Genomic DNA, 17,250 nt, shown 5'->3' with positions numbered 1-17,250 from the left:
CAGCCTCACAGTGGCCGGCAAAGTTGTTGCAGAAGCAGCAAGAAAGAACAATAACAGAGAAATCTCTGTGGTCTTAAGGTACGACATGGGCTGTGAAAACCAAGATTGATAGGGTTGACTACTTTAAGCTTGGCAACTTCTATTCATCCAAACACCCTATTTTTATTTTTTTTTTATTTTTTTAAAGTTTATTTACTTTTCAGAGAGACGGAGCATGAGCAGAGGAGGGGCAGAGAGACAGAGGGAGACATAGAATCTCAAGCAGGCTCCAGGTTCTGAGCCATCAGCACAGAGCCCAATGAGGGGCTTGAACTCACGGACCGCAAGATCATGTCCTAAGCTGAAGCCGGGCGCTTAACCGACTGAGCGACCCCAGCGCCCCCCGAACACCCTATTTTTTTTTTTAATTTTTTTTTCAACGTTTATTTATTTTTGGGACAGAGAGAGACAGAGCATGAACGGGGGAGGGGCAGAGAGAGAGGGAGACACAGAATCGGAAACAGGCTCCAGGCTCTGAGCCATCAGCCCAGAGCCTGACGCGGGGCTTGAACTCCCGGACCGCGAGATCGTGACCTGGCTGAAGTCGGACGCTTAACCGACTGCGCCACCCAGGCGCCCCCGAACACCCTATTTTTAGAGAGTACAATGCAAACCGCAGGGTGGGAAAGAATATTGGAAAGCACAAAGACCCAAACGAACTCATGAAGAACACCTACAAACCACTCAAAATAAGCCAATCAAAAATATAAACAAAAAAACAAGCAATGGACTTGAATGGAGGCTATACGGGTAGGAAATCATCCCATGAAAAGATGCTCCACATCACTTCTCCTTAGGAAATGCAATGTAAAACCATGAGAGCCCACTCCCCACCCGTTGGAACGATGACAATAAAAATATACCAACCGCATCAAGTGAGTGACAATGTGGAGCACCTAGGACTCACACGCCCTGCGGGTGGCAGGTGGGGGCACAAAGAGACACAGCCACTGGGGGCATGTTTGCTATAATCCAGCCCAGATGAAGCTCTTCGGCTGTTCGTTCTCTAAAACCCGGGGACTTCATCTCACGTGCGCGTGTGCACTCGGATGAATGTGCAAGAATATGCCCAGCCGCACGGGCCACAGTGGCCCAAACTAGAAACAACCTCTGTTGACAGATAAAAAAAGAGAGAGAGAGAGAAACAATGAGGTATTCAAACAATGTAGCGACACAACAACAAAAAATGAAAAGGCTGCAGCCACACACACACAAATTGATGACTGCGATCCACAGAAATGTTGAATAAAGGAAGCAAAACACCAAAGCAGACAAACCGCGCGTGTGCATGGCTCGATTTACATAAAATTCCAAAGTAGGTAAAATGAAGCTCTATTGTTTTGGGGTCTATTCATAGGTGCTAAATTTGCAAAGAAAAGCAAAGAAGTGACCCTCCTCAGAATTAGGAGTGTGACGATTTCTAATGGGGAAGGAGGGGATCATAGCTGGGAAGAGACACGTGGTGGCCTCCTTGGGGACTGGTGAGGCTCTATTCTCTTGGTTTTGTCCCCGTCGCTTGCCCTGGAGGCCACAAGTGCTAGTGGCCATGAATCACATCACAGCCACAGGTCTGCCTTCCCCCGTACTTTCTGTCGGGAGTGTCGGATGCAGCTTTGCCCGGAGGAAGGCCCCAGACGGAACTGTGAGTTTACCCCATTTCCCTTTCATGTCAGGCATTGGCCCTGCATCCCACCAGCTCTGTGCGCCAAGCCTCACTTTCCCCATCTGTTAATGGGGCACAGTGGCCCCCACCAGGCCTGGCTCATAGGCTAGAATAAGGAATGTTAATTGGGAAGTGCTGCTTGAATGCCAGAGATTATCTGGGGCTCTGAGGGACCGCCCAGCCCGCTGCAAGGCTGTGTGAGGCCCAGCTAGATCCCTCAGAAGTAGATCCCTCAGGGCTGGCCCTGCCTCGCCTTGTCCTGCTCGCCCCTTCCCTGCGGGGCTGCCTGTCAGCAGGGTTCAATATACTATCTGTCATCAGCCAATGGGCTGGGACGACCAGGAGTAGGTCACACAGCCTATTTCCTGTTTTCTAAGGGGGAACTCAGATGCAGCGGCCTCGCTAGAGCCTAGAACAGAGGAGAGCTGAAGGGGACCATGTGACACTCCTCCTGGCCCCCCCTGGACCCACACAGGAACCAGAGGCCTCAGGTCAGTGCTTGATCCCCCACCTCGGTGGGGCTCTGCCCTCCTGTGGCCTGAGCCCCCTCCTCCTATGGGCCTCCCCCAGTACCTGCTGGGGGCAGTGTGGGGCAGAGCCTCTACATGTGGGGCTCCCCTTAGCTCATTGGGGTAGAACAGGAAGCAGATCCCCAACCCTCCACCACCCCCATTCTTTTGAGGTACCTCTACAGCCCGTCTTGAGCCTGGAGAATAAGTCACCACACAGAAAGTGGTGCCAGGCGACCTTGGGGACTGGGGCAAAATGCAGAAGCCAGGGCCTACCCCCAAGCCTGCCGGAAGGGACTCTCTGATGGGAAGAACCAGGAAACCTGCTGTTACAGGCTCCCCGGACCCCGACCCGTCCCCCTGGGAGATTGCCAAATGTGAGTGTGCCCACCCAACGTCCAGGACCTTCTGTCCCCTGGGTCGGGCTTTACCCTGCTGTATTGGAGCCTCAGTCCGATGGAAAGTCCTCTGCAGCAACTCAGGGAGGCAGCACGGGCTCTGAAGGTGGCCCACTGTAGCCAGCAGAAGAAGGCCTGGATAGGACGGGGCAGCCCTCGGAGGGAGGAGTGGTACTCAGGGCCTGGGAGGGATGCAGGAGAATGGCTGCACACACAGCTGGACGGGGCGGGGGCTTGGAAGCTGTTCTGCACCCCCTCAGCCAAGCACAGGACCCCAAGCCACCGGCACCAGCTTTTGCAGGGTTTTCTTATAAAATCGAGAAATCTTTGCTAGACAGGGGATGGGGATGGGAGAGAAGCCCCCAGAGAACCCCATGCATGGTTGTCCCCACAGAGCTTTGGGAGTGACAGGCTGCTTTCCCCATTTCACAGATGAGGAAACTGAGGCCTGGAGAGGACCGGGAAGCTGTCCAAGACTCCTTGCACATGCACCAATGCCTGACTTTCTCCTTCTCACTCCTCTCATAGTGACTCCCAGCCAACCCTATAAGAGAAAACATAAGGGAACTGGCTTTGCTTGCTGAATTTGATTTTTATTCAAAGCCCTGGGTTCATGCTCAGCTTTTCCGGGTCTTCATGGACGTGTTCAGCCAAGGCCATTATTTCTGGGCTCTCACAGGGTCTCTGGGCAAATCGTGCCCTGCTTTTGACCTGGTGCCAGCTGCCTGATCAAGACAGCAGGGCTGGAAGGGCTGGAGCCATTGAGGCTTGCCATCACCCACTTTACAGAGGAGCTAACTGAGGCAGGTACGTAGGAGCGCCCACAGGAAACACTGGGCTTCCCAGGGTGGACCCAGAGTCCACTAAGAAAACATGGAGACCACTCACCACCTTGCCCCGGCACCTGCCAGAATATAGAGAGTCCGTCCTTCACCATCGGTGTTCTTGTCAGCAGGACAGGGCTTGTGGCCACACTTCTGAGGTGGGGAAACTGAGGCCTAGAGATACTAAACAATTTGCATCCAGACCCACAATTGGTCATGATAGAAGGCCTGTCTCCTTAAGGGGAGAAGAGGCAAATGAGGTGTGCAGGCTCTGGCAGGCTCAAGCCATGCCCTTGCTCTGTGCCTCAGTTTCCTACCATATAAGGTAAGGTTGGACAGAGGGTCCTGGAGAGACATTCACTGGGCAACTGCACAGAGCCACCTGGAGAATGGACCAGAATTCCTTCCATCTAACTGGAGAAGAGCTGCCCCCCGAAGGAGGGCCCCCCACCCCGGCCCCAGATGACCTCAGGTCTCCCCAGGCCAGGCCTTTCCAGAAGGCCTTCAGCCCTGGAGTCAGGATGGGCTCTGGCCACTTGCGGGGAAAAAGCTGTAACCCCACCCCTCTCTAGGCCATAATCAGCGTGAGGATTCAGACACGGGGCCCGGAACGCAGACCAGAGTCTCGTCCCCGTGTGCCCCTTACAGCTCCCTCAGATCTTGGGAAGAAGGAGGTAAGGTTACTTGCACCCTTCTGATTTTGGATCTCTGTGCCAAAGTGGTGGCCCAGCTCCTCGCTCCATCTGAGCTAATGTTTTAGTCCTCTTTCTTCTAATTTGTCTCAGACATGTTAAATTCTATTCCAACTTACACTTCAATTTAGAGTCATTGACTTTCCAAATATTTTTCAAAGTATTATCATGTGTCAGATATTCATAGCAGGGACTTGGGTGCCTGGCTGGCTCCGTTGGTAGAGCGTGCGTCTCTTGATCTCAGGGTCCTGAGTTCGAGCCCCATGTTGGATGTAGAGATTACTTAAAAATAAAATCTTTAGGGGCACCTGGGTGGCTCAGTTAAGCGTCTGACTTCGGCTCACAGTTCGTGAGTTCAGGCCCCCCGTCTGTGCTGACAGCTCAGAGCCTGGAGCCTGCTTCGGATTGTGGTTCCCTCTCTCTCTGCCCCTCCTCCACTCATGCTCTGTCTCTGTCTCTCAAAAATAAATAAATGTTAGGGGCGCCTGGGTGGCGCAGTCGGTTAAGCGTCCGACTTCAGCCAGGTCACGATCTCACGGTCCGTGAGTTCGAGCCCCGCGTCGGGCTCTGGGCTGATGGCTCAGAGCCTGGAGCCTGTTTCCGATTCTGTGTCTCCCTCTCTCTCTTCCCCTCCCCCGTTCATGCTCTCTCTCTGTCCCAAAAATAAATAAACGTTGAAAAAAAAATTTTTTTAAATAAAAATAAAAATAAAAAAAAAAATAAATAAATGTTAAAAAACATTTTTTTTTAATCTTTAAAAAAATAGGGGCACCTGGATGGCTCAGGTGGTTGAGCGGCTGACTCTTGGTTTTGGCTCAGGTCATGATCTCACAGTTTGTGAGCTGGAGCCCCGCATCTGCACGGACCGTGGGGAGCCTGCTTAGGATTCCCTCTCTCCCTCTCTCTGCCCCTCCCCTGCTCACATGTGTGCTCTCTCTCTCAAATAAATAAACTCTAAAATGATGATAATAATAAATAACAGGGACTATTATACAGGGCCAGGTATGTGGGGAGCCCTGAGCTGTTGACTTAACCCTCACACCAGCATCGTGAAGCCAAGCTCTGTTCTTATACCCGATTTATATAGGAAACTGAGGCACAGAGAAGTCCAGGCACGAGGTCATCTTGTTCACTGATCTGAGTCACAGATCTTACTGCGTAAACTAGCCCCCAGCACTCCCACTGTCTGCCCGCCCCCACGCCCTGAAGAAGGTGGAGAGGCATCTGGGTCCTGCCCACCACATACTAGCCTTGATCGTAGGCAACTCTCTCAGTTCCTTTATCAGAAAATGCAGCTTAAACTCCTTCTGCACACAGAATCAGTTAAGTGAGAGAGTGGGTGTTGAGTACAGAGCACTCGACCTGGCACGTCACAAAACATTCAGCTTTGCTCGTTGGGTACGCTCACCAGCCGCAGAACCTTGGGCTAAACCTCAGTTTCCTCTTCTGTTACTGGGAGTCACGACAGATTTTTGTGGGCGTTAAATAAGTGGATGTGAAGAAGTTAGGAGCATACGAAGCGTGTTCCGTAAGTCCTAAGTGTCTGTCTAGAGACGGAGGGAGAGAGAGATGGGAGGGATACATACCAGTATCCCTGCTTTGGACGCTGCAATCCTATTTACAAATGAACAGAAAATGGAGTATGGGGATGTGCTTCCGGACAAGACAGCATCTTGCTCCCAAGTAATCCTGACTTTGCTTGAAATCAGATTCAGAGCAACTCGATAATGGAAGCATCGTGACAACAAGAGAGGGCTTGGACCGATCAGTTCAGCAAAGGGGCAGACCCAGGCCTCGCATGTGGCAGCTGGGTGGACAGCTGGGTGGGCAGTGGGGACTATGCCACAGATCGTAGCACCCCAGAGCCCACTAGGAACCCCAACACGAGTGGGAACTCACTGCCCTCTTTGTCTCCCTAGCAGCCTTGGAATCATGGCCAGTCCTGAGCACCCTGGAAGCCCTGGATGGATGGGACCCATCACCCAGTGCGCGACAGGGACCGAGCAGGAAGCAGCAGCCACTGGCCCAGGCCTCTCATGTCCAGGACCCGATGAACACTTAGGTGAGCTTGAGGCTTGGGGCTTGATCAGAGATAGAGGTCTGAAGACATCTGAAATACAAATGTGGGCCCTTCAACAGATGCCGCGGGAGAGGGGGCAGCTTTCCTAAGTTGACACAAGAATTTGGTGTCAGTCATCTTTCTGGGAGATGGTTCCAGGAGTCATAGCAGGGGAGCGGTAAATTGGAAGGGCAGGAAGCCAGGACAGGATGTTGATGGAGAGATTACTGCTGGAGGCAACTGGGCTCAGTCCCAGAGGGGGTCCTCTGCAAGACATATGGAACACATCTCAGAGTCATCCCATCCAAGAGGTGAGGGGACCAGTGCCATCCTTCATCAGCCAAGGAAAGTTCCAGAACATACCACTTTAGCTCAAGGAAGCCCTCAGTGTGAGAGTCCTAGGTGCTTCCAGTAGAAGCCAGTGGGACATTCCGGAACAGTGAGTGCCCAGCACCGCTCTAGTGTCATGTCCTGGAGCAAATTTATTTACTCATTCGTGCATTCCTTCAGTATGCGCCTATGGACCGTCTGCTCTGTCCTTGGCCCTGTGCGGGGCCCTGGGGAAAACAAGAGCGAATCAAGCACCGCAAGCCCTCCAGTGTGGTAGGGAAACAGATCTGTGAAAAATAATTTGAGATGTCACCAAAATAGGCTGTAGGGACAAGGTGGGAGGCTTTTACTCTGATGCAAGGGGACAGTTGAAGTGACATCTGGGCTGGGTCTTGAAGGGCACTGGAGCCCCATATCCCTTGAAATAAAATGCACAGCGATCTGTGCATCTCGGCAGGGAAGGATTCTCATCGTTCCCAAGATCCTCAGAAGGGCTCACCGCCCAAGGGAGGTCGAAGACACACTGTTCGGTTTGCAGGTAGGCAAACAGGAGGGTTGCTTGTCAGGCGGAAGGAGTGGCAGGTGCAAGCAAAGGCGCGGAATGTGGGAAGCCAGAGAGGGAAGAGTCTGGAGCGGCCCACCGGGCTGAGCCTGGAGCCCGGCATCCTCAATCGCTCCCTCCGCTGGTCGCCCAGTGTGAGCTCAGGGGCCCGGGCAACCGCACGGGCGTCAGCGCTGGAGGGAGTGCAGAAGCCAACAAGCCACCGTCCCTGCTTGTCAGGAGCATGGGCCTCGGGCGCCCGTGGCCAACCTGCAGGCGGGAAGTGGATGGTGCAACGGAAACGTGCCGCGTTTCACAACGGAGACACCAGCTGGCGGTGCGGGTGGGGGGAGGAAGAGGGGTGCCGTGTCAGGCTGTGGGGGGGGGGGGGCGGGCTGGACGCAGCCGGGGTGGGCCCGGAGTCTGGGCAGGGGGGGCCGGGGAGGGGGATGCGCAGGGCTCTTCCGGATTCGGACATCCCACCCCAGACAGACCCAGCCATCTCCCCACAGTGCACCGAGCCGGTGCAAGTGCTTAAGGGTGCCGTCCCTCCAGACACCCCCGGCGGCCCCAGCCCCAACTCCAGCATGACCACCGGGGAGCTGCAGGAGTACTGGCGGAAGGAGAAGCGCGGCTGGAGGCGCGTCAAGCTGCTCTTTGAGGTCGCATCGGCCCGCATCGAGGAGAGAAAAGTCTCCAAGTTCGTGGTAAGTGGACCTCCGAGATCCGGCAGCGACGGCCCGCCTTTCACCACCTCCTTCCCGGCCCCCGCGCAAGTCGGTGGGGCCTCAACTCTCCCGAGGATGAAATGGGCCCTCGCACTTTGACTCACAGGGTTCTAAGGGGGGGGGGGGGGGGGGGGCAAAAAGCCAGATCTTGCGCTCAGCATTGTGCTCAGAACTGTGAGAACTGTAGATGTGTGAGTCACGGTTCCTGATCCTGAGGAGGAACTGGCCCAGTGCCGCCCACAACTAACCACCTGTGTGTCTTCGCCAGTCTTGGCTCCCCACCCCCGTCATTTATGTTATTATTAATAACTAGGCATATTATTAATAATTGTATATCCTATAAAATAATGATATATCATCATCGTAATTACTCTATTTTCTTTAAATTAGATTACTTTTTAAAAACACTAAACAAGGGGCGCCTGGGTGGCCCAGCTCTTGATTTCAGCTCAGATCATGATCCAGAGGTCTGGGATCAAGCCCCCCCCGTAGGGCTCTGCACTGAGTGTGGAACCTGCTTGGGATTCTCTCCCTCCGTCTCTCTCTGCCCTTCTCTGCTTGTGCTTGCTCTCTCTCTCTCTCTCTAAAATAAATTTAATTTTTTTTAAACCACTAAATAGCTTTCAAAGGGGAACCAATATCACATAGCATAAAGAAAAGATAATTATAAAAGTAACTACAAGCAGAGCTAAGTGCTATTATTAGATTCTAGCTGGTCATGCCATGGCTGGCGGGAGGCTCTGGGGTTAGGGGTTGTTGCTCGTTTTGTTAAAATGGAATTTTAGGGGCGCCCGGGTGGCTCAGTCGGTTAAGTGTCCGACTTGAGCTCGGGTCACGATCTCGAGGTCGGTGAGTTCAACTCCCACATCAGGCTCACTGCTGTCAGTACAGAGCCTGCTTGGGATTCTCTGCCCCCCTCTTTCTGCCCCTCCCCCACTTGCACCTACACACACACACACACACACACACACACACTCTCTGTCTCTCTCTCTCAAAAATAAAATAAAACATTAAACTAGATGAATAGGGGGCGCCTGGGTGGCTCAGTTGGTTAAGCGTCCGACTTTGGCTCAGGTCATGATCTCACAGTTCACGAGTTTGAGACCCGCATCAGGCTCTGTGCTGACGGCTCAGAGCCTGAAGCCTGCTTCGGCTTCTGTGTCTCCCTCTCTCTCTGCCCCACCCCCACCCTCACTCTGTCTCTCTCTGTCAAAAAATGAATAAACATTAAGAAAAAAAATTTTTAATAGATAAATAAATAAATAAATAAATAAATAAAATGGAGTTTTAGCCCATGTTGGGGGCTACGTTAGTGTCCAAGTAGGAGCCATATTCAACCCTTCTCCCTGCCTTGCCCCCTTAATTGGGACTGGGATAATAACAACGGGGACACTGAGCACTGACCGCGTGTTGAACACAGTCCCCCGTCCCTGCAGTGCATTAACTCATTTCATCCTCACCCAGCGAGGGAGGAGCTACCACTATCCTCGTTTCATGCATGGGAAAACTGAGGCTTGGAGAGAGAGGGTCAAGTACCTACCTAAGACCACACAGCTAGAGCGCAGTGGAGCTGGGTTTGCAACCCAGGCAGCCTGTGCCCTTAATCAGTATGCTCCAGCTGAACGAGACTTGAGAAGCAGTAATTTTCTTACCATATAACATCACCGCCAGCATACCGCCTAAAACCACCTCTCAAGTGGATCTAATCCAGGCTCCCCAGTTTAGGAACCTGGGGCCGGGTTTTGACGATATGGGTGGGGAGCACCCCCAGGCTCCCTGTCCCCCCCCCCCGTTTCCTGTGCTCTTTGTCCCACGAGACGCCTCCATGCTGCCGTGTTTGTGATTCTCGGGTTGACTCTTGTCATGATTCGCTTTTATAGCTCAGCAGATGCTGATGGCAATTCAAAACAGAATTGCGTAGAACGATCACCCATTTTCAGGGTATGCTTGAAATTGTGATCATCATTATTTTTTATTTGCCGGGGCTCACTCTGTCAGTTAAAACCTCCTGTTCGGAGGTAGTCAAACGCTCTCTCTCTTTGCGCCGTAGATGTACCAAATCGTCGTCATCCAGACAGGGAGTTTTGACAGCAACAAAGCCGTGCTGGAGCGGCGCTATTCAGACTTTGAGACGCTCCAGAAAAACCTCCTCAAGACGTTCAGGGAAGAGATCGAGGATGTCGTCTTCCCCAAGAAGCATCTGATGGGCAACTTCACGGAGGAGATGATCTCCGAGCGCAAGTTGGCCTTCAAGGAGTACCTGAGCCTGCTCTACGCCATCCGCTGTGTGCGGAGGTCCCGCGAGTTCATCGATTTCCTAACCCGGCCGGAGCTCCGGGAGGCCTTTGGCTGCCTGCGAGGCGGCCAGTACACCAGGGCCCTGGACATCCTGGTGCGCGTGGTGCCCCTGCAGGAGAAGCTGACGGCCCACTGCCCCGTAATGGTGGTCCCCGCCCTCTGTGCCATGCTGGTGTGCCACCGTGACCTTGAACGCCCCGCTGAAGCCTTTGCGGTGGGTGAGAGGGCCCTCCAGTGCCTGCAAGCCCGGGAGGGCCATCGCTACTACGCCCCCCTGCTGGACGCCATGATCCGCCTGGCCTACACGCTGGGCAGAGACTTCATTTCGCTGCAGAAAAGGCTGCAGGAGAGCCAGCTCCGGAAGCCCACCCCCTGGGGCCTCACCCTGAAGGAACTCACCGTGCGGGAATATCTGTACTGAGCCCCTCTGGCAGGCGGGCTGGAGATTTGGGGTCACCGCTGCTCGGTGGGAGGTTTGGGGTTCACGTTTAGTGGGCAGAGCCACGTTGGACCTTAGGTTGCTGGGTGACCTTGGACAAGTCCTTCCTCTGGCCCTCCGTTTCCCCATCTCTGTTGAACAGAGGTCCCTCAGGGCATCCTTGGAGGCCTCCGCTCGAGTCCTGTGTCCCTCCGATGCCAGGTTCACCTCATCTCAAAACCACGAGCCCAGCTGCCAAAATGCCAGAGAGTGAGAGCCATCTTTCTGGTGCGTTTGCAGGTAGATGGAGGGGAGGTTGACATTGCACGCCACGGACAAAGCTTAACCCATCTCGTACAGACGGCTCTCTCCAGCTGTCCTCTCTTTCCTCTCTGCTCCTTCTCCCTTGACCTTGCCTGCAGATATCCCCACCGTTATCCTAAATATTCCAGCTCTTCCCTCTTAGCGTGTAAACCTGACTCGGCAAAACAAAAGCTCATCCACTGCTCCTCAAGGCCAACTTTGTCCCTAAGATGGGGCGTATGGGACCCTTTGAAGGGCGGAGGGACACTGGGCTAGAACATAATCATGTCATAAGATTCTGTGAAACGAGGCATTTTTAGGAAGGGAAGTTGCCCACAATTCTCTGGTTAGGATTACGCAACTCATTGCCGGGTTGGGTTTTCATTTATGGGCAACTGGCCCCCAAATAGGCTCCCTGAGTTATGTAGACACAGCCCTGAAGGGAGGTGGGGTGATACACAGTGGGACCTCTGGGTAGGACACTGATTGAATGCTTAACACCTCCCCATTGAGGGACAATGTTCTTGGAACCTCTGTGCCGGATGGGGATGCCCTTGGCCGAAGTCTGCTTTCAGGAAAGGACACCGAGAGCCCAGAGTGGAGGGGAGTCTGGACCCATAACACAGGCTCGACACTGGTCCCAAAGCTCATGGTACAGGCTGGTTTGGGCCAATGTGTGTTTGTGGCTAGAAGTCCCTGGAGACCGAAACCATCTGCTTGAACTTATCAGAGCAAAATAAAGAGGCTGTAACTTGGACCCGTAATGTGGGGCACCAGCCTGGCCTGTGCGAGGATCTGGCTCAGCACGGGGATCACCGTGGCCGTGGACGGGCATCCGCCAAGCTGCACCAGAATGTGTTCAACCGCGACACCGCGTGGCGGCAGCTGTAGCGGCCCGATCAGGCTCTGGCCTCGAGGCTAGAAACATCTGATGATACCTGGGGACAGAGAAAGCTTCAAGTCCCTCAATTTACGCAGGGAGGACACTTTGGATGGGAGATGCCGGGCTTCTTGAAAATCTGGGCGTGTGGGAAATTAGTGTTAAGTGGCAATACAAAGGGCCGTGACTCTACTTGTCATGATGAAGAAGACCGTACTGATGTCGTGAGTCATTTCGTCCAATGGGAAATGCCATCAACTATAAGGTCCACCAGATATTCACTCAGAAGGAAAATATGGCCAACACGGGGAGTGTGATAGGAGTTTCCAGCAAGAAGCTGGGAGAGCAAAGACTTAGCTCCCAATGTAAGAAACCTGCTTGGGAGAAAGGACGATCAGGAAATGCGAGAATCAAATTTGGCACCAGGTGGGGGGTGGCAATCTTCCTCCTAGAACTTGAACCGTGAGCGTTAGGGTCTGAACACATACAGTGTGGTCCAAAATACTTCATGCAGAGAGGTCACCGTGAAGTGGCCTCAGAGGCAGGTGCTCTAGGTCCCCGACACCCCAGAAAGCAGGTTCTCTCTGAGGGAAGTCAACATCGAGTCAGGCCAACAGAGAGTATAAGGTGCCATTGACCAGAGGTGCTGAAATGTGGGATGGGGGGCAGAATGTGTCTCAAAATCACATATATATGTGTGTAGTATAAACGGAGAAATAAAAAAAAAATTTTTTTTAACGTTTTATTTATATTTGAGAGACAGAGAGAGACAGAGCACAATGGGGGAGGGGCAGAGAGAGAGGGAGACGCAGAATCCGAAGCAGGCTCCAGGCTCCGAGCTGTCAGCACAGAGCCCAACGTGGGGCTTGAACCCACAAACCATGTGACCGGAGCTGAAGTCAGACCCTTCACTGACTGAGCCGCCCGGGTGCCCTGCAAATTTTTCTAAAGCCTATATGGGGTGGAAGGAACTTACAAGACCATGAACCCCACCCGTCTTCCCCCTGGACACAGTCCCAGGACTCAGGGAGCTCCCGGTGGGAGCATCATGCCAGCCTCACCCACACCCAGGAACCCATTCTGGGCACTCGGCCCCTAAGCCTGAGTGGGCTGGGGGCTCATTCCCACGGAAGCCTGATCCGGCAGCCCCTCCCTCCCATCCGCAGGGGTCAGGCTGCTTGGGAAGGCAGCAGGTGTCTTACCCGGCCCCAAGCCAGGCTGGGAAGATGGCATCTCTGATGGCTGCCTGTGGGCTAAAAACCAGAGCATTTCTGGAGCCCGACTGTGTGTCCAGGGCTTTCCTCAGCACTGCCGGTCCAGCTCTGCCCCGGAGATATTCTTATCCCATTTTACACATGAGGACACAGACACATAGCTGAAGTGACTTGCCCAAGGTCCCACCACTAATGACAGGTACAGCAGGAAATTAAACTCAGGCCTGTGCGACCCCAGGCCTGTGCCTTCCCCACTGAGCCCTACTTCAGAGGGGAGCGGTGAGAAGAGACGGCAGGGATATGTCCCTGGTCCTCTTATCCTTAAGGACCCTTAAAGGTCGTTTCACTCACCTCTGTTTCTAGGTGGGACACAACCTGGAGAAGAAACTCACTCAAGGTCACACAGTGAGACAGGGATAGCTCCGGGACCAGACCTGGGGTGTCCACATCAAAGTCATATGGTCTGGCGGGCAGGGCAGAGAGAACGATCCCTTCGAAGAGGCCCTTGGGGGTCACCCAGCTGAACGTGGGGGCGCAGGGCCAGTCTTGAGGCTTGGGCTGGGGGCCGGCCGGCCGGCCGGGAGGCTCAGGTCAGAGTAGGCTCTGGTCCACGTGGCCTTGGCTCTGGATGTCCCCTTGGCTGCAACTCTGTCCTGGAGCTGCAAGGCCAGTTCCCATGCCACCTGCTGGTGGGGGAGGGGCACCTGCTCAGGGGCTCTCCAGATGCTTCCTGTCCCTCCTGCAGCAACTGCAAAGAACTGCCTTCCCAGAATCCTCCTGCTCGGCCCCACACACCCCCCTCTTTGGGGCCCCACAATGCCACCACCTGTTCTAACATTCACTTACCATTTTCCTTTTAGCAGTCTCCTTTTACTTATGTAAATTTGCCTGAAAAAGAAACTTCTTATTACCGCTATAAATGGAAAATCAGAATCGCTTGCTATAATTAGAAAGGTAGCGTAAAAATAAACACAGTGAAACCTATTGCTGTTAATACACTTCACAGGCCTTTGTCTGAGACAGGCCTTGAATGTGAGGCCGCCAGAGGCTCTTTGTGAAAAGAGACAGAGACACCAAGTTGAGACTTCTCTTCGATTTACTCAGAAGGACTGGAAAATCCTGCCAACCGAAGTAAGTTTCCGACCACGTAGGCTGGATCGTTCGATGTTGTCTGTGCATGGTCCCCTACCATCTGGGGTCCTACTCCCCGCTGCCTGGCCCATGGCCTTGGTCCCCCACCCTCAGCCCTGTATTCAGCCCTGCTGGCTCCCCAGCAACTCAGTCGTGGGCCTGGTTTTGACTTTGGTTGACATCCTTGGCTTTCAACACCCCACTTGGGAGGTGGTACCTAGGCTCCAGGTCCTGGCTTCATACCTGATTTCAGGTAAGACCCTCAATTGGAAGGAAAATTCTAGCTCAGTCAAAATTCAGATCTGCAACACGTCCTCTGGTCGGTGTCGCCGTGCCCTGCCCCCCAGTATGAGCATGAAAATGCTGCTCCCCCAAAGAGGCCCTGCACAGAGCCCTGGCCTCATAGTCCGCTCCCAGAATAGGCTCCTACCAGCCTTATCCATCTATCTGTGCACATTCTCATTTTCTCAGTAAACAGCGATTGACAATGCTCCCACTATTTGCCAGACCCTGCCAAGACCTGGGGACACAGCAGTGAAGGGCACAGCCCCAGTCTCTAACCACACTGAGGTTAGAAGGGAGTCACTCACAGAGCAAATGGAACCTGAGACCAAATAGTCTCCCTCAGCCAGATAGTCAGGGAAGGCTTCTCAGAGGAAGAGGTATTTGAGGGAGCCACAGGAGAAGCTAAGGAGGCACTACAGGGTAGGGAGGGGAGAATTTTAGGCAGAAGAAAAGCAGAAGCACCCTCGAGGCAGGAAACTCCATCCCTAGGGACCCTTGGTTGAGGCCTGGGCCCAGAAAGGGCCCGAGATGCCCTTTCCCCGATGCACCACCCTGGTGGTACCCACTTCGAGGAAGGGCTCCAAGTGCTGACAAATATGCCTGGCAAGCCACATCTGTGCCATTATCCACCTCCAGTGACTGGCTCATTGCAAAGTGGACAAGCTGGGAGCTTGTGTTTAGGACGCACAGACCCTTTTGGTTACAAGCAACAGAAACCCTGGGTAATTTAGCAGGGGAGGAATTTATTATCCAAAAAATCCAGGAATAGACTAGCTTCAAGCCAAGTTGGATCCCAACAATCAAACTTCGTCATCTGGTCTCTCTCTAACTTTCACTTTCTGTCTCTCTTCCTTCTGCTTCCCCTGCTTTGCCTCTCCCTCGGGCTCTCCTCCTGGTGACAGGATGGCTGGAGCGACACCAGGCTCATATGCTTCCCTCTGGGCAATCCCAGTGGATCCCCCTCCAGGGCCTTGTGAAGTCCCTGGCCGGTAGGATATGGACAAAACACCCACATGTCCTTTCCTGAGGAGCCAGGCAGGGCAGATCCTGTCCCCAAGTGCCGCGACCACAATTAGCTTGCCCAGGCTTCAACAGAAATAAGTCTTAACATATTGTTTTGTAATCTGTTTTCCAAATTTTAAAATAGACTTTGTTTTTTTTTAGATCAGTTTTCTTTTCACAGCAAAACTGAGTGGCAGATACAGAGATTTTCCATAGAGCCCCTGTCCCCACACACGCAGAGCCTCCCCCGTGGTCACATCCTTCACCAGAGTGGTACATGTGTGACAACTGATGAACCTACGTGAACATATCATGATCACCCAGAGCCCACAGTTTTCACCAGGGCTCACTCTTGGTGTTGCGCTTTCTAGGGGGTGAGACAAATGTAACCACCATGGACATGTATCTACCGTTAGAGTATCATACCGAGTATAATAAAATTAAAGCATGGTTGCAGTATGATTACATTTTGTCGATCTATCATGAGCATTTTCCTGTAATATATCATATTCTTCCATGTTATTTTTAATTTATTTTAACCATCTTGTAATGTTCCAAATTTTCCTCACCAAAGGCAACACTGCAGCATGTGCCCGGGTCCAATGTCTTTTCGTATTTGTACGCTCCTAAGGCAATTTCTGACTGTGGCGTTTCTGAATCATAAGCACTTTTAATGGTTTTGATAATATTACATTCCCTCCAGAGAGTCTGTGCTAACGCACTCCGCACAGCATCGGGACGTTAGCAGTTTTAAACTATTTCCGGTGTGAAAGATGAGAAGTGGTATCCGTGGCTTAATTGTTCTTAGTAAGTATGAACACTTTTCATGGGCTTATTGGTCACTCGTATTGTACTGGAGGTTATTGAAATGTTCTTTCCCCCCCGCTTTGCATCACACCCTTCCGGAGGGAGGCGGGACCGAATCCCGCAATTTACAAAGCGGCCGGCAGATGGCGCTGCCACCCTGACGACTCCGAGAGCTTCCGCGCGGTGCTGGAGAAGAGGAATGAAACCAAAGAGAAATTGAGCATTTCTCCAAAAAGAAAAAAAAAAAAAAAAACTTTGAAAAACTGTTCAAAGGGGCTTGAAATAATGCTAAGCAAGTGGTGTGCTGGGAAGGCGCCGACATTTCGCTGCCTCCTTTACTGCCCCCCCACGCCCCGCTCCGCCGATGTTTGTTGGGGGGGTCCCCGGGGGGGGCCCCCACTTGGAGTTCAGGACCTCACTTCTCGTTTCTGTTCCCGCATCCTCTCCCCCGCAGCACCGAGACGCATAGGGGCGGAAGGAAGTCTACTTGTAGCCGCATCCCCCCACCCCCCACCTCCAGGGGCTATCATAAGGAAGCAGGCAAACATAATAACTGCAAACAAAGTAAGGCGCACAAAATAAAGGGCGGGCATGAAGAAGCTCCAGGAACTTGCGGGCCCAGGGTCCCGCCTCCTGTGGTCAGACCTTTAACCTGCTGGCTTCTGAGGGAGGGGGCTGGAGTCAGTCTCCCTCGGTACGGGGGCAGGGCCCTTTCATAAGTATCGACGGAGGGGGCGCAGGTACCCCCAGGGGCCGAGCCACATGACTTTCCAGGAGCGAGAGTCTAACCCTAACCTTCTGAGGCCCCAGGTGGTGCTGTGGGCTTCTCATCCATCTGCCTACAGAATTGGGGGAGGGGATGCGCCACGCACTTTGACTTCTTTTCGCTATTAACTGCCTACCCAGGGCCTGGTGGGGGGGCTGTTGATAAAGCATAGGTCAGATGAATAAGGACAATGGAAGGAAGGAAGAGGGAGACAGAGTGGCAGGAAAAAGAAGAGAACTCGACCTGGCTTGTTAGAGTGTCAGTTGGTACAACCACTAAGGAAAACATATAGGTATATATTAAAACTTATATATATATATATATATATATATATATATATATAATATATTATATTATATATAT

At 52.9% G+C, this 17,250-nt stretch overlaps 1 protein-coding gene across 6 annotated transcripts; it reads left to right on the top strand.

Moving 5' to 3' along the window:
• Window positions 1-2,067: 2,067 nt before the first annotated feature.
• On the top strand, window positions 2,068-11,898 carry SNX20 (sorting nexin 20). Of its 6 annotated transcripts, none has more exons than XM_045442721.1 (5): window positions 2,068-2,193; window positions 6,048-6,187; window positions 6,972-7,052; window positions 7,611-7,762; window positions 9,834-11,898. In XM_045442721.1, exons 2-5 carry the CDS (start codon window positions 6,058-6,060, stop codon window positions 10,500-10,502), a joined length of 1,032 nt encoding a protein of 343 aa, XP_045298677.1. In that variant the 5' UTR covers window positions 2,068-2,193; window positions 6,048-6,057; the 3' UTR covers window positions 10,503-11,898. The 6 variants fall into 6 exon arrangements, with proteins under 6 accessions (XP_045298677.1, XP_045298678.1, XP_045298679.1 ...); XM_045442722.1 differs by having other exon boundaries at window positions 6,045-6,187; XM_045442723.1 differs by lacking the exon at window positions 6,972-7,052.
• Window positions 11,899-17,250: the final 5,352 nt, after the last annotated feature.

Source organism: Leopardus geoffroyi, chromosome E2 (genome assembly GCF_018350155.1).
Source record: "Leopardus geoffroyi isolate Oge1 chromosome E2, O.geoffroyi_Oge1_pat1.0, whole genome shotgun sequence".
Taxonomy (NCBI): domain Eukaryota; kingdom Metazoa; phylum Chordata; class Mammalia; order Carnivora; family Felidae; genus Leopardus; species Leopardus geoffroyi.
Note: the sequence above shows the minus strand (reverse complement) of the source record. Positions and strands in the feature narration are given on the sequence as shown.